The 26,922-nt window shown below is 47.4% G+C and overlaps 2 protein-coding genes across 6 annotated transcripts in view; both read right to left on the bottom strand.

Annotated features, from left to right (window-relative positions):
- The window catches only part of A3galt2 (alpha 1,3-galactosyltransferase 2), a 10,770-nt gene extending 1,139 nt beyond the window's left edge, over nucleotides 1-9,631 (bottom strand). Inside the window, exons 1-5 of the mRNA XM_033767261.1 lie at nucleotides 9,476-9,631; nucleotides 2,944-3,027; nucleotides 2,681-2,770; nucleotides 2,246-2,383; nucleotides 4-131 (exon numbers count right to left, since the gene is read on the bottom strand). Coding sequence (XP_033623152.1) covers nucleotides 4-131; nucleotides 2,246-2,383; nucleotides 2,681-2,770; nucleotides 2,944-3,027; nucleotides 9,476-9,498 — 463 coding nt within the window. The 5' untranslated portion in view covers nucleotides 9,499-9,631. The remainder of the gene's footprint in view (nucleotides 1-3; nucleotides 132-2,245; nucleotides 2,384-2,680; nucleotides 2,771-2,943; nucleotides 3,028-9,475) is intronic.
- A 1,835-nt stretch (nucleotides 9,632-11,466) lies between these two features.
- Nucleotides 11,467-26,922, bottom strand: part of Phc2 (polyhomeotic homolog 2) — a 100,699-nt gene continuing 85,243 nt past the window's right edge. For 3 of the 5 annotated variants that reach the window (XM_010645209.3, XM_033767666.1, XM_010645210.3), the window contains exons 10-15: nucleotides 19,543-19,745; nucleotides 17,765-17,894; nucleotides 16,826-16,940; nucleotides 15,194-15,335; nucleotides 14,241-14,517; nucleotides 11,467-12,852 (exon numbers count right to left, since the gene is read on the bottom strand). In XM_010645209.3, the coding sequence (XP_010643511.1) occupies nucleotides 12,698-12,852; nucleotides 14,241-14,517; nucleotides 15,194-15,335; nucleotides 16,826-16,940; nucleotides 17,765-17,894; nucleotides 19,543-19,745 (1,022 nt within the window). In that variant the 3' untranslated portion in view covers nucleotides 11,467-12,697. The remainder of the gene's footprint in view (nucleotides 12,853-14,240; nucleotides 14,518-15,193; nucleotides 15,336-16,825; nucleotides 16,941-17,764; nucleotides 17,895-19,542; nucleotides 19,746-26,922) is intronic. The other 2 variants (XM_010645211.3, XM_010645212.3) reach the window with 2 other exon arrangements.

The following is a 26,922-nucleotide window of genomic DNA, read 5'->3' as shown; positions in this document are numbered from 1 at the left end:
GGCCTGGGCCCAGCGCCACGAGGGGCACGGCCGCGGGCTGCTCGGTGAACACGTAGTAGACCACGCGCTGGCCCACCATGAAGTGCTGCTCGGCCGATTCCAGGAAGCGTGCCAGGTACTTCTCCAGGTACCTGCCGGGTGGGTGGGCGCAACCAGTCAATCTGGTTGGCCACCTCTTCCCTTACTACACGCTACCCGCATCTGAGTCCTGCCCGCGCCAGTCTATGGGAGAAAACCCCCAGGCAGACCTAGAACCTTTCAGCCATGGTGCGCTTGCAGCATGTTTGCCTCTCTGGCGCTGAAGAGAGGGCCGCTGTGTGCCTTCCGCTGGACTGGGCTTTCCTTTGACTGCCCTGATCCATACAGTGCCAATAGAATGACTGCTGGGCCTTGACGCTGCCTGCCTCTTTCCTACTCTGAGCCTTCATAGAACAGGTCCCGTGATGTGAGGAGACCCAGGGTAGCTGGGAGAGGCTGGGTGGAGGGAGAGGAGTCTAGAGGCGGTAGAGGGCGAGTAAATGGTCCTCAGCATTTATTCTGCCACTTGAGTCCCTGACATTCGGGAGCAGTGAGGAGCCCTTTCTGCTGAGCCCTGTCTGAATTCTTGACACTCAAAATGGTAAACTACAAGAATAACTAGTCATTTAAAGTGATTGAGTTTGTAGTAATTTTCGTAAATAACCAGAGTGCTTGGAATACCGGAACCTCTATGACTAGATCTTGAGATACCAGTGTGTCAAAATGCCTAATATTTTGAACATTTTTCTTGTGGCACTTTTAAGCCAACATGAAACATCTCATTTAAAGAGCTCTAATAAGCTGTGCAAACCTATCTAATTGGTAAATGGTAGAGCTAGGATTGAACCCAGCTTGGCGTTGGAGTCTAGGCCTTTACTCTGGTCCTGGTGGAACTGTGGGAAATAGGAATTGGAGATCTTGAAGACCTCAGCATCACTGAGGAACTCAGGACTTTAAGGTCCTGGAATTTCAATTCCTTGAGACTGGAGCCCCGAGGGATGGTACAGAAACACTGCTTGGAATATTTAGTGGAAGTAGGGGGACTGAGGTCCTGGGAGAGGCCAGGTTCAAGTGATATGGCACCTGTGACTGCCTGACAGTGGTTCAGCCCTTGGTCTTGTGTTCCCTGCTTCTCAGTTACCCTCCTGGCCTTTTTCCCCTTCTAGAGTGTGAGGAACAGAATAAAGGAGCCTTGAGCAGTTGTCTCAGGTATCTGGTGGCTAAATTTCTTCTCTAGCCTTTCAGATATCTTTTTCCTGGGTGGAGAGGAAGCCTTCACTACCTTCCAGAGCAGGCTATCCTAGCATTAGAAACATTTCCTTGATTTCCCAGGACTGTACCTCTTGTGCTTTAGGGTTATAGGTCTGACTGCCACTCCTACCCAGGAGTCATCTTTGCATTGCTTCTGGAAGGCTGATCACCTATCCTGGATCCTCCTCCTACCCACAGTGGGGAGATCATTTCTCTTTTGGCCACCCTTCCCCATACCTGGAGCCCCATCCATTGCCTGGGCTCTTCAGTTCCTTACTGACTTTCTCTCTTGCAGTGATTCTGTCCTCCACCCTCCTCAGTCACCGCATTCCCTTGTCCTTGTCATCATCAGTGTACCGCCTTCCAAACTGCAGCCTCACATACCACTGTGTGAGCCCCTCATTCTTTCAGCTCACTTGCTCTATCCCCACCCACCAGTCCTGCTTCACCAAGTCCTCTAATCCTGCCACTTCTCAGTACCCGCCACCTCCCATCCCTCTTTACCCAGCTCAGATTCACTCCCTTGCAAACCCTTTCTGTCTCTAATCCCTCTTCCTGCACCAGAATTCCCAGGCAGAACGTCACCACATCCACTCTGCCTGTGGCTAGGCTGCTGACTCCCAGAGGGCACTTTATTCCCTTTGTTTACCCATTTGCTTTCCTTTTTCTCCCCACTCTTGCCTGAGAAACTCCATCATTTCCTCACCACAAACCTAGTGGACCAGACCTAGCCCTTAGGCAGGTTTCTTCCAGGACAACAGTCCTGAGCACCTGGATGCCTGTGCTGGGTGGGCTCTTTGGCATTGATGTTCAGGGAGTGGGGAGGAAGATGCTCTTGTGTTCACCTTGGGTGTGTGGGACAAGGGGTGCATTTTAGGATCCTTGCTACATGGGAGCAGGGCATCGCACATCCCTGCACACATATACCCCTCCCGCTCCCCACCTGGACAGCACCACTGCTTCCCCCAGGCCTTACCTGCCCACGGCAAAGACAGTCAGCCCAATGGTGAGGTTCTGCCGTCTAGCCTCTCGCTGGGCTACGTGTGGGTCAAAGGTGCCATCCCAAATAATGGGAGTCTTCCAAGAGGTACAGGTCAGGACATCAGGTCGGTCCCTGGCCAGAATAGGGATGGAGAGACAGCTCCATTCATCACCCGCTTGGTGCAGGCTCACTACCACCTCCCTAGTGCTGAGCCTTACGCACCCATAGGTACATCAGACCAGTACCTGTCTCTAAAAGCCCCTGTCTTAGAATCAAGTCAGAGGCTTATAGGACTAGGAAACATGTGATCCAGTGGGGGACTTAGGACTGATAGGTGCAGAGACTGGCTCTGTGGGGTGGGGAATGAGGGGAGGGCAGGGACATGGGGCAGAGCTGTGTAGGTTTGTGGGAGGAATGGTAGCTCCTTACCACGGTCGCAGGACTCCTGTGAAGTTGTCTCTCAGCAGGGCCATTGTGGCTGAAGGGCAGACACCCATGGGGATTAGGACTTCCAGCTGCCTGTGAAGTGGGGGCAGCAGTAAGGGGCATACTCAGAAGGGACAGCCCATAAGGACATTTGCCCAGGTTGAGCTTGCCACCCACTCCCTCTCTTGAGGAGGCACTTGGAAGGATCCACTTTAACCCTAACCCTGGTGGTCCTACCCCAGGAGCTAGGGCAAGGAGGCTAGTACCTGTAAGGAGAGGACCAGTACAGGAGCAAGACTAAGAGGCCAAGTGCAAGTACAGTCAGCCGCCAGAAGATTCTCTTCCTTGGCCTGGGAGAAAAGGGCATCGGTAACTCATTTCTGTATATATACTCACACACACACACACACACACACAGGACAGATCATTTACGTGCTGTTAGTACTTCATTGTTTTGTTGTTTTTAAATAATGCATCCTGTTTATATGGTACAGAAATTAAAAAGGATGAAAGAGCATATACAGCAAAAAGTCTCTGCTATTCCTCCACATGGAGGCAGCCAATGTTAAGTTTCTTATGTGTCTTCCAGAGTTACATATAAATGGTATCACTTATGTTTTTCTTCTTTCTTAGATCTCCCACAGGTGGTAGCACAATAGATATACCATTCTGCACCTGCACTTTTTGCTGTTAGATTATTCCATCTAGTACTTAAACTCCTCCATCATTTTCCCAGCGGCCTAGCATGCTATGGGTTGGAGGTGGTGTGATTTTCATAACCAGGGTTTGTCTGATGAGCACTAAGCATGTCTTTGGACAGAGCTGCTGTAGGGCATGACCTTGGGCAGGTTTGGAGGACTGTAACATTAGGGGTTGGGGTGCTTGGTCTGGGTGGAGGTAAGGCTGACCCCGGTCAAGAGAATGGGCCAGAAGAGGCTACAGGAGAGTTTGTGGCGTGGTAGCTGGGAGTGAAGAGACAAGTTGCTGGACTGGCTGTGGTCAGAAATTTTGTGTGCACGGTGACTGAAGTTCAGGCTGGGCCACAGCTCCTCCCATAGGGCTCAGTGGCCTCATTCTTGGCTTAGTGAAGGTGGGCTATGGGATTTATGTGTGGTAGTCTTGTTTTAAACATGTCTCAGATCTCCTGGAGAGAAGTGAAGGAGCACAGATATCGGGGCCAGATCCCCACAGAGCTGAATCCCAGCTCTGCCACTTCTAAGCTGTCTGACCTCCCTCAGACAAGGCCAGACCTACATGTCAGCCTCCTCATCTGTAAGATAGGTGACGAGAGGACTGTCTGCAGAGGGCAGTCATGGACTTTGAGTTAACATAGCAGGTAGAGCCAGGCCTTTTGCCTTGTAATACCTGGCAAAACTTTAGCTGGTGATGAAAATGATGATTCTCTTCCTAATAGGCCCTCGGCTTCCCCTGCCAACCTTCTAGCTCCACTCCCTGTCCTATAAATCCTTCCAAACTCTGATTCCCTCTGGTCTCTTTCAAGAAGGCTGGCTGCATCAGATCCTCCTACCCCTGCTTTTCCTGTTTTTCTCTTCTTTGTTCCCCATAGGATGTGTCCAGAGCAGCTGTGAGAACCTCCTTGCAGCTGCGTTTACCTCTACCTGGGCACCATCTCAGACGTCGGTTTAGTTGGCTGTGCTAGAAACCTGTGTGGGTACAGACCGTTCTGCCTCTACTGTCAGTCCTCAGATGAGGTTGAATTGGCTTCCTTGGTCTCTGCCCACCTCCTGTTCCTCCCCAAAACCTCCACAGGGACTCTGGCTGGCTCATCTGTCACGGAGACCGTTGCAGCAGAGCCCTCTTTATTTCCAGTCGTTCCCCAAGCACCCTGAGTTAGCTCATAAGCTGTCTGCTTCCCTTGACAGTGTTTATGTCATCCCAACAGGTAAATCCTCAAAGAAAAAATGCACTTAGTAGGCAAATATATGGAAAAACATTCATCCTTCCTAGTAACTAGAGATATACAAATTAGAACAAGATGGTAGGTTTTGCCTATAAAATCAGTACTTTAAAAAAAAGAATGAAAATAACCCAGCTGCTGGCATACGGGGAGACAGGCTCTGAGGGTCCTTTGGAAAACTGCATTGAAAGCTTTTGATATGCATTCCTTTTGATTCAGTAACTCCAGCCTCTGGGAATGTATTCATAGGCAATGACCTTCAGTATGGAACGTTTATACATCAGGATATCCATCTGTTTCCGGTCAGTCATGCATTCAGACACCAGTGCAGCATAAGGCACTGCGCTAGGTTAAGGATTTAGAGGTGAGGGAGACAGACCTTGTCTTCAGAGTGTGGAATTGGAAGATGTGAGTGCAGTGGGAGAAGGGGAGTGAGGAACGGGCCCACGACAGACCAGAACAATGAGTGCTGTAGGTAGGGTACGCACTGGTGTTAAGGAGGTCGGGCTGCCGGGTGGCACCAGAGCCTTGGCATGCTGGAAGGAGGTCAGGAAGATTCCTGGAGGAGGTGACCTGAAGGATTAGAAGATATGCAGCCAAAAGAGGCAGTGAGCGAGGGGGAAGGGCAGCCCATAAGAAGGAAAGGTGAGCATAGTGAGGATGTGAGAGAAAGCTTGGCAGGCAGGTGGCGTGGCCGGGGAGGAGGCACAGTGCAGAAGAGGGTTGCTGAGCGCCGAGCTGTAGAGGTCAGTTAGAGTACCCACTGAAAGGGCCGTGGGGAGCTCAGGAGGGTCTCCGCCAAGGTGTGCACAATCAGAGTTTTATTTGGCAGATAAAAAGTACTTGTGCCGAACTGTTGAGCCTGGACCTGGTAGGCTGAAAGGGAAGGTGTGGCTGGAGGCAGGAAGAGAAATTAGAAATCAGGCTGCTTCTGGGGCAGGAAGCAGTGTTGGTGGGAACGGTAGGAATGTTAGGTGTGAGGAATGGGCATGACTCGGCCATTGACGGGAGGCGTAGTGCTGCGGGAACCAGGAAAGCAGAAGTTGTCTGCTTGACTGGTTGGGGGAAGGGGCTAGAGCCCTGAAGGCAGGCAGGCGTAGGAGAGAGTTCTGGGATTCACCAGGAAGGCACAAGGGACAGGAGCCCAGAGCCCTGGCACAAAGGACTGAGTGGTAAGAGGCTGAGTGGTAAGTGTGTGAGAAGTGCCGTGGAGAGGTGGGATTGTGTGTGTGTGTGTGTGTGTGTGTGTGTGTGTGTGTGTGTGTGTGTGTGTGAAGGTAACTCTCCCAAGAAGACAGGCTTAGTGGAGGAAAGAGATGGGGTGGTAACTGGAAGGGGACAAGGGACTGGAAGTGGACATAGGGAGACCAGCCTGGTGACCACTCGTTGGGAGATATCCACAGAGAGGTATTGGAAGTCTCAGAGACACCAGTACTGAGCCACTTGGGTGTAATTGGAAAAGCCCCCCATGTCCACCCAGAGGGACCTGCTGAATAAACTTGTCGCCAAGACTTCACAGTCACACGCAAAATGCTGACTCTGATGTAAAAGGAAAAAAAAGCAGAGTCGAAAATGTACACCATGGTGAGAATTAGCAAGAATAAAAAAACATGTGCCAGACAGTGAGAGACAGGAAAAATGAAACTGTATGATAGGATTCTAGTAGTGAGTTTCCTCCTTTATTTTTCTTTCCAGGAGTCTATAATATACTCATATTGCTGTTTTAATGAAGGAAAAATACAGAAAAAATAATTTACGAGGAAAGTTATCCTGTGGTTTCCTGTTGACCAAAAGTTTAAGTCCACATCTCTTAGAACTGCCTAAGAAGCCTTCTCAGTCTGTTACACATTGAGCACTCACCGACTCCAGCCCCCTTTCCTGTCTGTAGGCATGGATACTCTACAGTGGAGAGTCGACCATGTTCTTGTAGCTTTGACAAAGGAATATGAACGACCCGTGTTCACTGGATCAATGAATTATGGATATCTAAAGAGTGGAGGTCAACATGGCCACTAAAAAGAGGCACAGGTGTGAGTCTGTGAGGGAAGCCCCTGTGCCTGTGTGTCCATGCTTTTATACTCTAAGGCATGATTATCCAGGCCTCATAAGCTTGTGATCAATCGTGAGCCACCTAGGTAATTTAAGATTTTATATCAGCCACATTAACATCTTCCTGCTGACTTGAAGCACCGGTGGTACATGCATGACTGTCCCATCAGGCACCTTGTACAGCTGGTAGTACAAATGGATCTAATCACTTTTACTGTTTTTTTTTACTAATAAACTTAAATCAGAGCCACCTGGCAGTTTGACAGATAAATTATAGCCCTGTCATGAATGTTAAAAAGTGAAAAGGAATAGGTAAGATTAATCTTTTATTTTCCATTACTGGAGATTGAACCCAGGACCTTCACACCAAACTGTATCCTCAGCCCTTTTTAAATTTTAATTTTGAGACAGGGTTTCACTAAATCATCAAATTGCATAGACTGGGCTCAAGCTTGGAATCGTCCTGCCTCAGCCTCTCAGAGGGCTGGGCATGCCCCCCTTACAATAGTTTAACATTGCCAAAATTGCTTACACCTGTAGCACACCTGTCATCCCAGCCTGGCACTTTTGATCTTGTACAGTGAGTGTGTACCTTCTATTATATCAGTCATCCCACACTCCCAGCTCCCCACGCCCAGGCTTTCAGCAGAGCCTGCTTGTTTTGCCAGCCTCCCTACTTCTGCTCTTGTCTCCTGCAGTCCACTCATATGCCACACCCATCCCCTGTACAAAGCCTGATAACTTCTCACTGCTCTTAGAGTGGGATCCATGCTTGATACTCTGGCCACTGCCCACTTCTCTGGTCACGCCCCATTGTGTCACTGTTATCCTTGTCTGATGGCTCTGGTCGCCTGCTCTTTCAGCACTGCCCCTTACCTGGAACTCAGTTCTCTGTACCTCCTCTTTCACCATTTGGCTTACCTGCTGGTGACACCAGCCCAGTCCTCTTGCTGAACGCTGGCCTCAGGTAACGTGTTCTCTAGAGAGCTGTGTCCACCTGGGTGCCCCATAGGTGCCTCATCTCAGTGCCTCTTGTGCTGCAGTTTGCATCCCTCCCTTTAAACCATCTCATCTGTGGTCCCTGTGACCCTTTCTCCCTCACCCATAGTGGCTTAGTCATCAGTTTCTATTTCTCCTTCCTAGTACCTAAAGTACCCCTCCTCCCCATTCCCACTGCCCTGTTTATGCCTCACTGTTTATCTGGATTCTGGTAACAGCCTCCTAACCTGCCCTCTACTCTCAACTCTTCACCCTCCATCGTGATGTTACTTAAGCTTGCCATGACTTTGAGTATCTCCCAGCTTTTCCCCAGATCACTTTCCCCATCCTCTAATCATTCCTTAATTCCCAGCCCCCTCTTTTATAAATCCTTCTCTGAAGTCTCACCACCACACCTTGTCCCCCAAAATGCTCCTCTGAACCTTTGCCAAACCCCTTTCTAGCCCTTGCCAAACTGAGTTGACTGCCTGTCTGGGCTGTGAGTTTCTAAATACTTTGCACTCTTGGTGCCAAATCCCAGAGCCTGCCTCATAACTGGTGGTATTAATAATCATTTGTTCAGTAAATGAACAAAGCAGTGAATAAATAGAATGTTTTGACTTCATTCTTTCCCAAACTCCCTGTTACTCCTTTGCTTACAATTCAATTTCTCCAGGATATGGACTCATTAATAATCCCAGACACTGAGCTGTGCTCTCTGCCTGTCTTGTTGAAATCTGACCACAGACCCTTAGCAGGAGGAACTGGAATATCTCTGCCTGTGAGACTGAAGTGTGGAAAGGTTAAGTCACCTGCTCAGGATCACAGGGCTGGTAAGTGGTGGGCTGAGCCTCGGGTTTAGGTCTGTCTGACTCTAGAGTAGGCCTGTAGTGCAACATTTGGGTGCTTATGGTGTGGTCCCAGCCCAGTGCTGGGTTCCTGGCTGCTCCCAAGTTTCTTGCTCGTGTTTCTTTTGCAAGAAGCCTTCCCCTTCCTCACCTGACCTGTGGCCCACTGCAAGGTCCTGGAGGGTGGGCAGTGGCTGTGCTTTTCTGGCTTCCAGAAGCCAGTCTGGACTGGCAGTTGGCAAGACTGGCTGTGGTGCACAGGTAGAAAAAAGCAGCCTCTTTCTGCTTTTAATGGCTGTACTTTCTTAGCCAGGGTCCCCCTTCCCCTACTAGGGTAGACAAGTTAGTGTTTATCTTGGGCATTGTGCCTCAGTGAGCACAGCCAGGCAGAACTAGCCCCGAGTGGCCCAGGTGAGCTCAGTCAGGTGCGGGAAGGTGCTGGCTCCCAGGCCAGATAGGTCTCATGCCACTTGAGCCTTATCCAGTCCCGAACCCTTATCCATGGACACGCCTGCCTGACACTCTTCCACATTCCTTGCTTTAATATTTTCAGGTTTTGTCTGCCAGTTCTACCCGAAGAATGTGTTTAAGCCCTACCTGTTCCCTGCTCCCTCCCTTTGCTTTCACAAAAGGGTACAGATCAGCTATTAGTCTTCAAGGAGAAGCAGGTTCCTAGTCCTAAACAGTCAGGCCTATGGGAACAGAGAGCTCAGTATGGGGGGGGGGTGCACGCTGTGGTCTTCACTCCGTCTCACCACCGTAGTCTCTCACCCAGCTGTTCAGTGGCTGTGTGACCTACTAGGAAGTGGTTCCCTGACCCACCATCCTTTACGGGGACCATTTTTCTCTGAGTCGCCTCTTCTCAGGACCTGTGGCTCAGCTGGCTGTCAGTGGTCTCCTTTGATGCCTTCCCCAACTGTTCTAGCCCCCCCGACAAGACCATTCTTGGGTCAGCTGTCCATCCCCTTCCCACCATCCTCTCCCCCTGCCATCGCCCCCACTCACCTGAGTCCCTCCTTGAGGGCCATGGGGAGAAGCCAGTGGAACAGCCTGCCACAGACTTTCTATGTTCAGAGCCAGTTAGAAATGACTGCTTCCAGTAGTTGGAGACTGGGACAAACCAGCTCTTTCCTGCCCTCTATCTCAGGAACCACTCCCACAAAAGCAAGCAGTGGACTGCCCAGCAAGGGGCTTGCTGCGGGGGTGGGACCTACTGGAGGCGGCTGACCCACCTGGAGCCAATCAGCAGGAAGAGGTGGATCAAAGTTGGCCAGAAGCTGAGCCTTATATTGACTTCTCTTCCCTTTCCAGTGGTCTTTGAGCTCTTCAGTCTTGTTTCTGAAAGTGGCCAGGGTAGGTAGGGTATGTCATTCCTACCCAGGGAAAGCCCTGTTCCACAAAGAGCCCCAGGGGGAGCTAAACAGCGCTGTATGGACACTATGACCTTGGGCAATTTATTCCTCCTCAGTAAAGTAGGGTACATACACTAGGACAGTGTGAGCTGGAGTAGATCAGGGCTGTGGAACGATTTTGTGAAGCTCACCCTGGGCAAGTTTTTAAAAAATGCAAGTGGTGTCCCAGCAGAGTCAAGTTAGTTTAGCACGATTAAGATTTTAAAAGCAGGAGGAGGAAGTGATGATAGATAGTACATAAAATTGTAGGTCTGGGGATTTAGCTCAGTGGTTCCGCCACCTGCCTTGCAAGCACAAGGACCTGAGTTTGATCTCTGATTCCACCCCAAAAGTACATAAAATTGTGTGTATACCCAAGGCTGGGAAGTACTACGAGTCACGATCAGGGCTTGTTACATTCTGTGTAAGGATAAATAGAAGCATGTCTATATTGAAGGCTGTGCCTTTCAAACATGCAGCTAGTTGAGGCCTATCACCTAAAGCAGAAAAAGAATGTGCATTTACTGTGCAAGTCAGTCCCCTCATAATCACCATATCCCTTTAATAGTTTTGGTTTCCTCCCTTTCCATCACACTTAGAAATAAAACTTGGGTGGAGCCTGCTTTCCATTTTCTCCCATATGAGGAGACGGGTCCAGAAGGTTAAGAGACCTTCCCAGAGTGTTACAAACCCATAATGTGATCCCGTATTTGTTAGCAAGAAGGAAAGCACAGGAAGCCTCCCTTGCTTGGCCTCCCCCCACTAGGGCTCACTCTCTACTCAGCCAACTGCCCCAAAGCATCCCTGGGTCCTCCTGCCTCCAGAGACACCTGGCTTTCCAGGCCTTGCTCAGTTCCCCCTCCTGCTCATAGTTATATTTGAACAGGTTCAGAAAGGAGTTACCGACATCTAGGTACTAGTTCTCAAAAATTATGCCTAACCTTTCTTTAGGGGTTGTGGTGCAATACAGGAGCAGGGTATAGTAACCCACATTCTTAATAGTTGTCTTAAGTAAAAAACTAGCCAAAGGAGGCAGCTGCCCCCTCTATCCCGTGAGGTAGATACAGGAGCAATTTTGCTCCACGCCAGAGGACAGGCTTGTCTTTAGCAGTCTCAGGTACACAGCCCACTCCAGCCACGGCTGCTCACACCTTATCCAGTCCAGACAGCTGGATCCCACTCACCTACACTTCCATCCATGCTGTGCCCTTGCCATACTGCTTTGGTGAGATGCCTTTCCTTCTCCTTTATGCAAGGCTGAGCATCACCTCTTCTGTATTAATCCTAAAATATGCTTGGAAAACCCAGAGATGTAAAGCCATCCCAAAGTTCTCCTGGACACTGGGCAGCTCCCCCCAGTGGCATCTGCTGGAGGGTGGCAGAATCTGGGTTCTGCCCCAGGTGGGGGTGGAGGGAGGTGTTCTGGACATTCTCTAAATGGACACTGCAAATTGGGGCTGGGATACTTCAAATGATCTGGCTCCAACTGTGATGGATATGCTGTCCAGTTAAGGTGGCCATCCCATGTCTTTATAGGTGGAAAGTAGTCACTCAGATGAAAAAGAACAAGGTATTTCTATAGGAGAAAGGCACTGAAGAGGCAGATTTTACAGATTTATTTTTTAAAAACAAAAGGTTAAAAAAAAGTCCTTCATTTCCAAACCTGCCTGGGGGTATAGGTGGGGAATAGAACAAGCTGAGAATGGTGCCCACCCCCTCCTGGGAAGAGTCCGACTCTTCCCCCAGGAGCTGGTAGGACAGGGCAAGTCAGAAGCAGGCCCTCATCCTCCTGCCCTGCCTCCTCAGGTAGCTTTAACTGCTGCTAGGAAGTTTTACAAGCGAAGAAATGTGGGAATGGGAGGTCAAAGGCTGTCGTCTGCACACATCCTGCCTCTAGCTGTTCTCTCTTCTCAGTTCTTGGGGCCCCAGCATGGGGCTCCCAGGGCAGGCAGGCAGGCAGGCAACTGTCTGAGAGGCTCAGGCCCTGGGATACATGGCCCAGCCCACTGGCAACTTCCTTAATGCTGCTTGTGAGACAGCAGGGCAGTCAAGGACATCAGTGTGGAGAGGAGCTTCAGAGACCTCTTGACATGTCTGCAGAGGAAATCTAATCCCCACGGAGGCCGCCCTTCTTTTCTATTCCCCATCCTCAGGCCAAGTGGAGTCTAGGACAAAGCACTAAGTGGCCGTTTGCTACAAAACACCTGGTGATGCCACAGGGCAGCTCATGGCCTGTCAGTCCAGGCTCCCACGCAGTCACACAGTCACACACACAGCGTTAAGGCGTCTATGCCAGCAGGCATGGCCAAATTAGGCCCAGCTTCTCTTCACCTGCAGAGGGTATCAAGGGAGATGTCCCTGTTGCTACCAAAACAGGCTGAGGGGGGAGAAGCTGGCAACGGAAGGTTAATCAGGCCTGGAGAAGGAGGTGGGAAGGAAGGAAAGGGCTTTCAAGGCCTCTACCCAGGCCTGCTGGCTGCCCTCAGAAGTAACCCAACTCAAGTTGGGGAGCCCTGACCATAAACCCCCTGGAAAATGGGGGACAGAGAGAGGGGAAGAGAGCGGGGCTAGAGTATTGGGACTTTGGAGGAAGCCAGTGCTATCAATATTTACAAGCATAAAGCCCCATCTTCTACGCCCCCTGCCTCTCTGCCCCCCTCCAAGAAATGAAAGGCCCCTGAGAGCCATTGAGGAGGTACCTGGACCTCCTCACCAGCTGCGCCCCTACAGAGAGGCCCTTCCCTCTGACTGGCCCCATCTCCGGGCCCCTCAGGAATGTCTTATCTGGCTGTGCTCCTCTGGGAGCCCAGGGCCAGACCCCACTGCCCCGCCAGCCCTAGGAGTCCTTTAGCATGCTGATGCGGGCGTAGATCTTCAGGGCAGGCCCCAGCTTGATGTTCATGGCGCTCATCAGGTGGTCCTCCTTGAGCAGCAGCAGGGCTTGCCCATCAATCTCCTGGGCACGGAATTCCTCTGCGATCTCCTGGCAACCTGGGAGTGCCACCAAAGACAGCATCAGTTAAAGTGACGGCATTTATTCATGGCAGCCAGCCATAATGAGGCAGCCTTTTCTCTGAAGTTTATCGTTAAGGATGGTATTGCTATTCTTATCCTGCAGCTTATGAGAAGCTAAGCTAAATGACTTACTCACGGAAGCCCTGATGTAGGCCTCCTTTCTCATGCCCTTCTTCAGACCTCCACCTCCTCAAACTGCACTAACTCAGGTGGCCAATAAGGTGGTACGGAAGTGACAGCAGCTAATTTCTGAGGCTAGATCATAAAGGGTACAGTGGCTTTCACCTTGTTCTTTTAGATTATTTTGGAGTAAGCTGACCATCCTGTCATGAGACCCCTTCTGGCAGCCCTCTGGAGGCCCACATGGAGAGCAACTGAGGCCTCTTATCAAGAGCCAGCCTCACCTGCCATCGAGGGAGCCACTTCCAAACCTTCAGATGACTGTAGTCCCCTGGCTGATGTCACTGGGACCTTGTATGAATCCCTAAACCAGAGCTTCTTAACTGAGGCACTGCAAGTTTCTGTCCTATGGACCTTGAGATAAGTGGTTAGTTTAAAGCCACTAAATTTTAGAGTAATCTATATCACAACAGATAACTAAAACAGACATTGGTATCTGGGGGGGGGTGCTGTAATTAAAAAACTAAATATGTGGGCATGGCCTTGGACCTGGCACTGGGCAGCAGCTGGACTGATGTTGAAGACTCAATGAACAGCTAATGTGCTCTGACACCATGAGCAAAATCTTGACAGCTTCTGAGGAAGCTGCTGGGAAGCTTAAAGGAAATTACAGAAACTGCTACCGAAGAATGGAAGTGACAGGAATTTCAGTTTTATCTTGTTAAATTAAAAACCTAGCAATATTGTTGATAACATGCTAATTTAAATGTACGCAGGGAACTAAGTGATCTGGTTGAGAAGATTTTCTAGCAGAATGTTGAAGGCATTGCCTAGCTTTGTTGCTGCTCATAGTAAAAATGGGAGGAATAAGAAAAAGTAAAAGAAAAACTGCTTAACACAAGGGAGCCAGTATTTGTGGCTCTGGCTTCACAGTTTCTCCAAAGGACAAATGATGCTGGCATTATGAAATGCTGTGCAGGCAAAGAGCAAACCCAGGGAAAAGTCAATTCTCAGTTTTTAGTATGCCTGGACAGACTTCTACATTTCCACCTGATTCCTCTCATGGCTGACTTCATTGCCAACTCTGCATTTTCACACAGGCCACTTGCCAATGGCTGTTTAGAACTATAGCTGTGGAATGTGGAATACCACTGAAAGTATGTGTTCTACAGTGCTGTACAGAGGTCTCCTTTCCTCCCATTCCTTGCTGTTCCATGCAGACATGGAATTTCCAAAGGCCTTACCTGGCAGAGAGCGGATGAATTCATAGACATCTTCTACGTTCCACTTGGTGGGCTCACTTGGTAGGAAGTGGTGTCCCATGCCTACCAGATCCCGCATGTGCATGTCAGGGAGCTCCAGGTCCCGCTGGCCTTGTCGCCGGCGGGAGGTGGAGGAGCTGGCTGAGATGGGTGACAAGGGTTCTTCATAGCTTGAGTTATCTGAACAACGGCTGGAGTCTTCCTGGCTGTGTGTCAGCTGCAATGCAGCAGTAACTGAAAGGGGTACAGTGCCTGTTGGCTGGGGGTAGAGAGAAACAGCTTTCTTCAGCATGGGGGAATAAACTATTTCTAGCAGCAGCAATGATTAAGGCAGGTCTTTCTCTACCTTTGCTAGTAGGTCTTTGCTACTTGGTATACTTACTACATCTTGAAAGTTCCTGGATTCATTAGCATCTTCTGTGCTGTCTCCTTTCTGGCCCTAAACTGTCAGCCCTTTCTAGAACTATTACACATACCACACTGGACTACTGTACAATGATCTGATTTTATGCTTATCTTTCTTGTAGCTGTGACATTTTATTTATTTGTTTGTTTATTATTTATTTTTGGTACCGGGGATCAAACTTGGGTCCTTGTGCTTGGGAGGTAGGCGGTGGAACCACTAAGCTAAATCCCTGGCCCTAGATGTGACATTTTAAACTAGAGCTCTATGTGAAATCGTGAGGCCCTGTCTCAAAGTTAAAAAAACAGGGCTTAGAGGTAGAATACTTGTCCAGGGCACATTCATACTTGGGTTCAATCTGTAGTACCACAAACAAAACAAAATTAAACTAAACTAGGCTATGATTTCCTTTAGTTATATTAACACTATGTCCTTGGAACCTTAGAGCCCAACAGAGATGCTGGAACAGAGCTGGTGCTGAAAAATATTGGGCACGTGGAGGAACAAAGCCTAGGATCTGCCGGCCGCTCACCTGCTTCTTGGTATCCTTGCTGAGTGTCGGCAGACTAGCCTTGCTGGCCCGGCGGCGGTTGTGGGTTGTGGCCCCTGCCTTCTGCAGCTTGCTCCGGTCTGAGTGGAAAAGTCCCACTCTCTTGGTGCATCCCACATTATACCTGTCAAGATACACAGGTAAAGTTAGCAACTGGAGGGCTCCTAAGTCCTAGGCAGAAGAAGAGCAAGTAAATTGTCTGGCAAAACCTGAGTCCATCTATTGGTTCAAATCCTTACTCCCATTATCATTCCTGTTGGACAACCACTTAAGCATTGGGCCTTACTGAGTTGGGGAGATACCACTTGCCTTCTGAAACAGGTCTCACAATGACCCGAAATAATATTGCTGACGTGTTTAACACAAACTTGAAGTGCGGCTGACTCATGGCTGACATACTCTAAATACTACCGGGTCAGTACTGTCAACTGTCTTGCTGAAGAATGGACAGGCAAAGCTTGACAAAGGGGCCCTGGCTGCCTCCAACATACAGCCTGATGACAGTGAGGGCTGAGAACAGTGACTGTGCCTGGGCATGCAGGAAACTACTGCCTGGACCTAGAAAGGATTTTTTCTCTTTTGGGAGTTCAGGGCTTCAAGATCAGTCACTTCTTCCACTTGGAAAAAGACCACATAGTGTGGAGTTCTTTGTGACACCCAATGGGCCAGTGACTACCTGAGAGCTGGAACATCTTGAAGATAGGATTTTTTGCCGACTTGAGCAGAGATGGGCCTTTACAGGGAAAATGAAGCTCCCTAGGGGAATCAGGTAAAAGTTAATAACTCAGCCAAATGGTCACCATGCCTTGCTAACCTGAAACAAACATCTCTGCTTAGTAGAATGCTTTACCTTTGTTGTTTCTCAATAAATCTGGAAGTGTGAGTCAGTTCAAGACTTTATTTCAGTGAAGTACCCCGACCCTCCACAAAGACACTCTCTGTCTCCTACGTTTTCATTCATCTATCAGGGTTTGCTGGCCCAAATATGGCAACATAGGACTTTAGAATCAGATGACTCTAAATCCCCAGGTCTATAGCTTATTAGCTGTGTCATCTTAGGGACAGCTACTCCTTTGATTTCCAACCACATAAAGTGGACAATAACAAGTGCCTTGTGGGGTTATTGTGAAATGAGACAATGCACACTGACACTCAGCACAGATAAGGTTCTCAGTAAGTGACAGTGATTTTTATTATGATCATGTCTTCTAAGGTGGGTAAAAGCTCATCCTGAGAACACTGTTAACTAGTGCTGAAGTTCTAGGCAAAGCTTCTGTTGGAGGGCTTACTATAAGGTGGCAGCTGTCAAAGGGAAGCAGGGAAATGGGTTCCAGTGTAACCCAGTAGTCCAGCCCAGCTAATGGGCTGCTCCTTTCCTCAGACTCTGTGTTCTCTTTGATCCACTCCTAGGGGTTCCGATTTCACAGACCCAGTGCCTTAGGGATGCAAAACTGTATCTAGGCAGTTCAAGGAAAAAGGATGCTAGATAAGCTGCACCTATGGTCTTCTGGGGTAGATGATTACTGGAAGGAGAAAGGATGCAAAAGCAGGATTCCAAGGTGAAGTCTGGAGACAAGGAAAGGCTGGACAAGGCAGCAAGTTGAAGCCACTCACCTCTTTGCACAAGCCATGGAACAGAAGCGCTTGGACCGCTTGAACTTGTAGGCGAAGTCCACCCGGCCACAGAGCTCACATTTGAGTTTGAGGGGAGTGCCCTCCTCTTTGGATTCTGAAAAGTATGGAAATGGGTAAGTGTAAAGAATAAATTCCTGTAGGACTGCAGGGCTTCCTGCTCTACCCTGCCTCATGTTCCTATGGATGTGACATGCAGCTTGCAAAATGCCAAAATGTTTTCACCATTGCTTTTGAAAAGGCTGTCTTTCCACTGGGAAGTTCCTAAAGTTATCTTTTTGATAATCCTTGTAAATGTGATGCTTTTTTCAGATCCCATAAACCTGAGGCATGACATAGGCAGGACAGAATCAGCAGCCTTCACAAACATGGAAGGAAGGAAGAAGCTCACGGGAAATACTCTGGGTTCTGTCATGTCATGACTGATTCTCTGGGATTATCCCACCTTACTCTGATCCATCTAGCTACTGCAGGCCTGGCTTAGAGAACCCAGGAGCTTATACTCCTGGACCCTGCACAGCCCCAGAGAGTTAATGGTTCATGTGCAAAGTATAGTCCTTGCCTGGCCTCTGCTATGTCTCAGAGCTGGTCTACTCTGAATGCAGCCTCCTGAGGCAGTAAAAGAAAGACATGCTGGCCTGGCGCAGCCCTATTTTCATTCATTCCTACAATGTCCTAATGATTTTCAAAGGAAGTACAACTTTTGAAATCATGTGATATGCCAGAGAAGCAGGGGATAAATGGTTCCCCATTTTCCTATCCCTGTTCTTTAGGGACAGAGGAGGTACTGGGGCAAATGCTCAGTGGATGGAAATGTTTGTCAGTCCCTACTCAGGGTTCTTCCACAGATGGAGAAAGGGAAAGTGTGAGGCATGCTGTCCTGCCAACTGGAAGGCCTTCAGACAGGTCTGAGGCACTTACCTTGCAGGTAGGGCTCCTCCATCTCTGAGTCAGTGGTGGTGGTATGGTCCTGCTGTGGAAGTTTCTCAGGCAAGAATCCCTGTGCATACTTCTTCTTGAGATTCCCCACCAGCAGGGACGAGCGTCCCACCTATAGGACAGGTGACATGGAGGCCACAGGGTTAGGTGGAATGGCTCCCCTGCCATGCAGCCTCATCATAATTACATGTATAAAGTATCCAGGCAGATGCCAGCCCTCAACACGCCCCCCATGTCATCATTTGAGGTACCCTGCTCAATGCCCTATCTAGCTCATGTGGCAAGGAGCAGTGGGCACCGAAGTACAGGAATGCCTTTGGTCTGTGCCAGCAGATGGCTTGGGAATATCCATTTTGCCAGGTGTCTCCAGGGAGAAATAGAGGCAGAAGTGAAGTTTCTCAAAGTGCCAGATTCAGTGCCACACCCTGGGGGAGGGCTGAGTCTGTGTGTGAGTGGACTTAGGGAAGAGACTCAGTGCTCCTCCTTTTTGGATTTCTTAGTTTTCCGCCTTACCACTGCCCCACTGAAGCCAGAGGTACAGGCAGGTGCAAGGGAGAGCTAGAAAGAAACAAACCTGGGTACAGGGCAAATGCTCTGTGGTTGTCAGGATCCCAGATTTGCTTATTCACCTTTCTCATTCTCCCTTTATGGCCTTTGTTCAGGCAGCCTAGGGGCGATGTTACTTGGTGTCTGATTCTAGGGCAGTGCTGACATGCTATTCATTCTGAATCTGCCCCGAGACCAGCCGGTTCTTGGAGTTACTCCAGGAGGCAAGGGGAGGACTTGGTCTAGTGAGAGAAGGGATGCAGCAGGGCTAGAGCTATTTAAAGGTAGGTATCCCTACTGGATTTGCAACTGGCCTTGGAAAACCTCCAGAGGGAAAGAGGACAAGAATCTACTTGTTTTTGACATTTTTGAAGGGCCAGTCACCCATCTCAGTTAAGTCCAGTCTTCAGCTGGCTGATCAAACCACCTATGGATCCAAAGAATGAGTACAGAGCAGATGGCATCCTGAATAAATGGGGTCTCTAACAGCCAGATAATGCCCATCAGAAGATAGACTAGTGTGCACCTGGTTATGGGCTCTGCACATTGCAGAGCAGCACCACTGCTCCCCAGCAGCTCTGGGGGGGGACTTTGTGCTATAAACCATCTTCATCATTCTTTTATATTTCCCTTCAGTCTTAGGCTCTCATTGAAGACACCAGATTGTATGTTTTCTGAGGATCCCTCAATTTCATTCATTCATTTTCAAGGCTCTGCCCCCAGAAAATAAAGCTTGAGGCTGTGGTCCTGCTGCCTCACTTTCATTTCCCATGCATCTTGAAAACACTGTACTAATAATATGCAGGTCTCCTTTGTTCTCTGACTGGCCAGAGTTTTGCCATTGAGAGGTTTTAGCATTCAAAGCTCATTGAGCTCTAATTTCCCTGAATCATCTCTCACTGAATACCTCACAGTGAACTCTCTGCTAACCAAAGGATCATGGGCAGGGACACACTAAACCTGTGCACAGAAACTCCTAATCAAGGGTTCCTGCCAGTTATTCCTGATAACTGAGTGCTTCTAAACCTTGGAGACATAATCCTAGGGAAAAAGTGGTTCTGACATTTCTTTGTGGGGAGGGGATAGCGAGGAAAGAACAAATTGTCCACATTTTCATAAACTATACACGGAAATGCAAAAATATTCTAATACACATCCAAAATATACTTCAAAACAAAACAAAACAAAAAAAGGGGAAAAGAAGTAGTCCGTACCGGGAAAGGCTCCGCCCCCTCCTGGATCACAAACCCTTCGATAACATGCGTCAGGATTTGGGGTTTCACAATGGCCTGTGGTGGTTTATTCTCACCATTCTGGGGGGCAGTGCCGGCGATGCTGGAGGCAGAATTTCCGTTCCCTGAGGTCATGCCGGGGCTGCTGAGGTTGGTCAGTGCATGAACAATGCCCTGCCCTGTCTCTGCACAAGGGAGAGTAAGACAACAAAACAGTGGAAATCAGAATAGAAACTGGGCCTGGAGAGGTATCAAGGACTCAAAGTGTACCTGGTTTTTGCTGTGCCCCCAATGACAATGCTAACCAAGTAGTCCCCTCCCTCACTGATCTGTCTATACGTGTAGCGTCAGTGGACACACCACCAGGCGCGAGTATAATCAGTTCTGCAATAACACAGCTAATCAGTTAGCAGTGTTTCTTAATTTTCCCATAGTACTAAGAACAGTTTAAATAGGTAAACAGTTTAAACAGGTTAAATAGGTAAGAATTGTCTTTGAAGAGATAAAAACTTGGGCAACACTGATTTGGACAAAGTAACATTCAGCTTGAGGGAGAAAATTAGTATTCAAGGTGACATCTAAAAAAAGGATGCTAAAGTATGGATAGGGCATTAGGGTGTGATAGAGTCTGGCAGACAGAGGTTAAAAAAAATCTGTGAGTTTCCTTGGAAATAAATATCAAAGCACTGAACCCAAGAAATTGATGCCAAGGGAAATGATGTCTGGTTGACCCATCAGTAGACATTATCGTGAGTCTGGACTATCCAGAGACTGGCTATTTGGGATCATGGTACTAGACATACATATATTCTTTTCTATCATGGAAGTTGCAGAGGGGAGCCAGAATTTTCTATGCTACTTCTGCTGGCCCCTGCTCTCAAGCCCTAGCCTAGTGTGCATCTTCATAATTTCATATCCTTCTATTTGGACCCTCAGCAAATCATAGACCAATCCTCCATCTCTCTGTGAACCATCTTTCCTAACCCTCTGTGGGGTTGCTAGTCTTCCTATAAAAGGAGTGCTCCAAAAAGTGTGACAGGTCCTTACACACTTCACCAAAGTAGATCCCCTCTCCTTCACTTTCAACAGCATCTCTCCGGAGCTGCCTGTCTTAGATGTGCAAGGCTCCAGTGTCTCCTGTTCCCTCAGTCCATTTCCTAGGCTCATGCTCTACCACGACCAACTGCCCAAGGAGCTGAGTTGCCTTTAACCTGTAACTTTCTAAAAACAAAAAAAAGGAAAATCCACTTCATTGTAACAAGCCTGGTTAATATTAAGCACAGCCCACTCATACATGATACACAATTTGAAATTTTCAGATTTCTTTTTTTGGATTAAAAAAAAAAAATCCACTACCAGGGATTGAACGTACGACTTTGAGCTTGCAAGACAGGCATATCCTGGCCTATTTTTAGATTTTTTGGAGACAAGTCTTGCTATGTACTCCAGGTTGGCCTCCAAATCAAGGCAATCCTTCAGCTTTAGCCTCCCAAGTGCTGGGATTATAGGCATGTGCCACCATGCTTGGCTGAAGATACTCTTACTTCATGTTAAGGATCTAAACTATTACCATAGAACAGAAATTCATAGTGCCAAATTATCCAGTGTGGGGAAATCAGAACAGACTCAATGTAGAACAGGTTTATAATTGGGTCTCAATAGGCCTTCATCCTCTCAAGCTTTTTTTTTTTACTAGTAATCCTGAGGCTAAATAAACCTCATTTTTGAATGAAAAAGCATTGACATGTCAACTATATGATCCATTTCAGAACTGAGAAGTCATTCAAGAGACGTGAATGATATGCATTTTAAAAAATTTGTTTGACTTAAAGTCACATCAGCAAGTTAGAAAAATTCTCTTAAGGGTCTACATTCATTTGAAAAAAATAGCTTTGGTTTTTCAGTAGGGATGAAAAAAATCCCCATTTTTGGAATTAGTGTTTTCTAAACTGTGAAAGTATTTGGGAACTGAAACAAAAATTCCGTTACAATCTGAATAGCTGGGAGGACTGAGTTAATGCCAAAATCAATCAAATAAGTTTTTGCTTTTAAATTTTAAATATTTAAGCTTTCCCTATGATGAGTGTTATCATATATGCATAAAATGTACCAATGCATGTTTTGCTATAAAAATACTGAAGCCTATTTCTTTATAAGTTCCCTCTTTTACCAGTATTTTAAATATGCGAAGAAACAAATGCACACTTTATTTAAAACCATAGATAGTTAAATGTTAAAACACAAAAGCTTTACATAAAAGCTAAAATTGTATTTTTAGGTGATGTCTAGTTCCTCCTAATTAGAGCCTAATAAAACACTCCCTGAGATATGCAATGAACTGTAGATCACAGACTCACAAGATCAGAAAGCTGGCTTCAATCTCTTACCAATGTTTGAACATTCTTCTAATGGCCCAGTGATTTTCTAGCATTTGTTTGAATGGCTCTAATGATAAAGGAACACACTATCCCTTAAACAGTATGCTAAACTACTTTGGGCAGTACAGTTAAAAATTCTCCCTTATAAGGAGCCCCAAATCTGTCTTCCAGTTAATTTCTGCCCATTAATTTTGGCTTTCTCAAGATGAGACCGAGGCCACTCACCATATACTGATCAAAATACCCAGGCCTAGATCTGGCTTTGAGATTGGTCTCTGTCACTGAGTAAAGCACAGCAAGTCATGGTTGTCCTCTGCGTCTATTTTACCAGCTATAAAATAAGGACGCTAATACCTACCTGTGTTGCTGTGTGCAGTGCTAGCTTCCAAGAGATGCTCAAGAAATATTCCTGGGGTCATGAATGGTGCCACTCATAACCCCAGTGTGTCTTCTCCAGGACAATCCCCTCTGCTCTTTCAACTAACTACTCCTTATGTAACAAGGGTACAAGTCCATCAGCATCCTAGGTCTTCTTTGCCTGTATCTTTCAATGTTGGGTGCCCAGTCAATATTAAATATAATCAAGTGTAATCATCTAAGAGATATGATTGTTAAGATTTTTGTTTTAACACTCAGTTCAGACTGAGAGCACAGGCAGACAGGGAAGTAAGTGGCTCCCTTGTTTCAGTTTATAATCCTTCTGAAATTACTAATGTCATAAAATATAAATAATCCACTCTCCTCTTAATTCTAAGATGGTTCTCATCTCCTGCCTTTCACTGATACTCATGACCAAACATCTAATACTTTGTTTTCTTTTGTGGGCTCTCTGTATCCTACTTGACTGTAAGCTCCCTGTCCCATCCCCCTGATCTGTGTCTACTGTAACCGAGGTTAAATCTTGAAGCCATATATATTTTTCATGATACATTAGGATTCAGAGCCAATGCTATCTCTGAAAAGCATCTTTTTGGAATCTGAGTTTAAAAAAAATAAAAATTTTAGAGGACAAACTAATAAATCTTTTCTCCCTAACATTAGGGCAGAGATTACAGGAAAGACATAATCTAGGGGACAGAAAGGAGGATATTCTGCAAATGACAAAAGTGTATAGCTGTTTTGCTTTGCAGTTATTTTGTGGGCCAACAGTTCATCATCTGCATTAGTAACAAGAGTTTGGGGCTATTTCTGGAATGGCCAAATACAATCTCACCTCCTGCCAAGCTCAGAACACTGAGATTAATTTAATCTTCTTCTTGCTCTGTCCCAGATTGCTTTTCGGCCTGGCTAGGGGAAAGCAGCTTAAAAGTGAAACTTGCAGAAACCTGCCCTGCTGGCTTACAGGCCTGATAAACAAAGAAATACTCTATCTTTGGAATGTGGTTCAGTACTCTATTCTTTTGATTAGTCCCCAAGGTGGAGAATACTGCTGGGGGATTCCCACAGGTGTCAACTGCCTTTATACAGCCAGGCACCTGAAGTGGAGGCAGGACACAGAGTTGGAGGGACTGGGAGGGGAGGGTGGGTAGAGGGGGAAGTAAAGCTGAGATCTATCTAGTGGGAAGCAGGTAGGTAGAAACTTGCCTTGGGCTGAAGTTGATCACAGAGGACCAAGTATTGTGCTGGCAAGTGTCGCAGAACATATGTCCCATTCTGGTCTCATTCAGTTTTGGCAGAAATAGCTCTTAAGCAGGATAGAAAGGACCATCTGATATAAAATTACCTGCTTTAGGGCTGGTTACCTCTACCAGAGCAAGGGGCTGTAGCTCAGTCACCCCTATATCTCCAGGGGATAATCTAATGCCCAAGATAGGTTAGATGATGCGTCATGTCTGTCAAATTGGAATGTATGGAACCCAGTCTCTGTCTTCATTGTCAGCAGAGAGTATAGGTGTCCCTAAACAAGCAATGTGGTACCACCTGAGGCTTGCTGATTGCTTTCTGAGTCTCATGGTCAGAGAAAGATTAGGCTGGCAGCTGCCTACAGGCGTAGCATTCCTGGGTACCTAGCTATAAAGAATAGCTATTCTTTGGACCACTTCTTTCTGACACAGGAGAGATACCCAGCAGAGGGGAGATACCTTAAGTCTACCCCTGAGGGTGGAGTTGAGCCCCAGAACTCTGGGTTCCCTGTCCCATTTTGAACCATTTATGGCTGATCTAGAAACCTGGCAGGGGGCTGACCTCTACACACATAAGTAGGAAGGGCCTAGAAAAATAACCTCGCCCTCAGGATCTGTTGGTTAAGCATCCAGAGATGCTGCATTCTCCAGCTGGCTGAAGACAGAGGTCAAGCTGGTCCCAGCCATGAAAAATCTGGCCACTTACAAGCCAGTTCTGATGCTTTTTATATGCACAGATAAAGAAAATAAACCCACCTGTATTTTGCTGCTCTAACATTTGCAAGGGGCAGTACAGATGGCCTAGCACTCAGTCTATTAGCCCTCAGTTTCATAGGCTGGGAAACCTGATTGTGGAGGAAACAGAAACACTGGAGCTTCTCCTACTTCTGCAGCCTGTACACCAGCCAATTTACACTTTCTCTAGATATGAGAAGGGAATATTTTAATTTAATAGATTTCCAACTGTCCCTGCTTGGCTGCAGCAGGATTAAGACAAAACTAATGAAGTTAAAGTATTTAAGGGAGCACAGTAGGTGATAACAGGCATTCTTTTCTTATGGCAAATTCTGTTCAACAAATGACAAAACAAGGCTACCAATCAAAAACAGATGCAGGCCCAAGCACCTCAGTGATGATCACTGTGCCTGAGCTTAGTACTGCCAGGGAGTGACAAGGTGGCTAGAAGGCGAAGGCAGGGTGCTCTAGAGAGCCCCAGTGGAGCACCGTTGACAGAGATTATGGACTTTATCCAGCACAGGCAGCAGATCAGACTGACCAATCCCAGCGGCAGGCTGGCCTGCCACACAGTAGGCTCAGGGCAGAGTACCCAGGCCTACAAAGATCTAGGGCCACCCTTACAATCTCTTTAATCATATTTGGGCCCCCAAAGAAATTAGTGGGACTCTGAAGATGCGAGAGGCATATTTCAAGAGCACCAATTTGTTGACACCCCTGCCTCCCCAGGTCGGGGAAGGAAAGGGACAGGGAGGTGGAGGAGGGGGAGAGTCCCCTATCCTGGGACTCTCAAAGTTCATCAATGAAAGAGATTCATTTGGCTAACAGCCTTTAAAATGCAAGTTTAGGCCCTAAAGTCATTCACACCTTACCATGAATCACTTAAGCAGATTACTTTCTGTCCCGATTAGGGATAGAGGTGTGGTGTGAGGGGATGGGATGGGAAGGGGGAGTGACTGTTTTGAATGACAGGACATTAGATCACAAAGGATCTGAGTGAAGGGCCCTTAATTTTCTAGACAAAGAAACTTGGCTTCAGGGAAGAGCTGACTTATCTAATTTCACAAAGGTAGCTAGAGGCAGCACTCAGAGCTTTAGATTTCCCTTGGTGGACTGCTCAAGTACAGCAGTGGAGGGAGAGCTGTGGTTAGATTACCATGGATCACATGAGGGCACCTGAGAAAGTTATCAGGAAATGTAAACTGCTTTCTGGGACATTCTGAAGCAGAGACTAGGTATCATATGAGGTCTGGAGCATTCAAGTTCAGAACAGAGGGATAATGCAGGTGAGTGATTCCTAGACTAATAGGAAAAGGATCCCTGAACATGGTTAATCAGAACCCAAAAACTAGAACCAATATTTCAAGACACCTATAAAAGATCACAGGTAACTTCAACAGTTAGACATGCTATGATTTAACACCATGTTCCCCAACTATCAGTTAAGATGGCTTATTTCCTTTTCAAGTTTTTACATTAAGTTTAAATAATCCTTACACATGCATCACCTGTGCAGATTTGTATGCATTACAGGTGTGCATTTTAGAACTAAATTTAGTGAATGCCATTTGAAAGACAGCACCTTCTAGAACACGTACCAAAGGACCTCTCGGTGGTAGGAAAATGGTAGGTCCCTTCCCATCCCAGGGTCCTCTGAGTACCAGAAACAGGAGGGACTAGAAGAACCAGTGCCAAATGTTTATTCACCTCCTCAGTTCTGCTAAGGACAAAGCTGTCAGACATGCAAAACCTCCTGGCTTGGAGTATACCCAGGCTATGGCGGTCACCCTAGAGCGCCTCCCTCTGCTTGCCAACAGGAGCAGCAAGCTTTGAAGAACTCCAGAGAGAAGGGAAGGAACATAGTGACAGGAGAACTCTCGGGGCACTTTGCCCAACATAGTGGTGAACTTCTCAGTCATGAAGCAGGACCCACCCCCAAGTCACACGGGTTCACTACAGGGAGGGAGTTGGCCAGCAGAATGGAGGAGGAAGTGTGCCTTCACTGGAGCTGCAGAACCTGGTTGAATCTGAGTTAGCAGGATTGAAGAGAGGACATGCTTCTTGTATCTGAAGCATTTAGACTGAGCACCTCTTGCTAAGGATTATTGGTGAGGCTGGTTTCTTCCTTGCGGGCAGCCATTATCATACAGCTGACTTTCATGCTCTCTCTCAGGACGTGGCAGAAAGTGCCCTTCTGACTCACCCACAATGCTCAGCTAAAGTGTACATAAGCTGAATTGTGAACAGCTGAATGTCTTCCAAGCTGTCAACCCAGCTAGAAGGGAAGGAAACAATGGAGCGAACACTCAGTTACCCTCCCCCATGCAGTACAGGACCACAGGAGCAATGCACGAACTTCAAGCTACTGCTTGAACTGCCTCCCACGAGGGCCAGGGCTGAGCATCACAAAGGGGCTCAGGTTAAACAGCAGCACTTCCTATGGGAGCACAGAGTGAGGTTCAACTGGCTGCGGCACCAGGAATGAGCCAACTCTGGCTGAGGAGTCTTCAGAGTTCTACTTAGCCCTCACAATGAAGGCCAGTCCACCACAGGACAGGTAGGAGTAAGGTAAGAAGGAAAAAGAAAAAAAAAATATGAGACAAGGGAAAATAAAAAAAAAAAAAAAA

Source organism: Fukomys damarensis, unplaced genomic scaffold (genome assembly GCF_012274545.1).
Source record: "Fukomys damarensis isolate Sample0158 unplaced genomic scaffold, DMR_v1.0_HiC HiC_scaffold_23, whole genome shotgun sequence".
Classification (NCBI taxonomy): domain Eukaryota; kingdom Metazoa; phylum Chordata; class Mammalia; order Rodentia; family Bathyergidae; genus Fukomys; species Fukomys damarensis.
The sequence above is the reverse complement of the archived record's forward strand: the minus strand, read 5'-3'. Positions and strand labels throughout refer to the sequence as shown.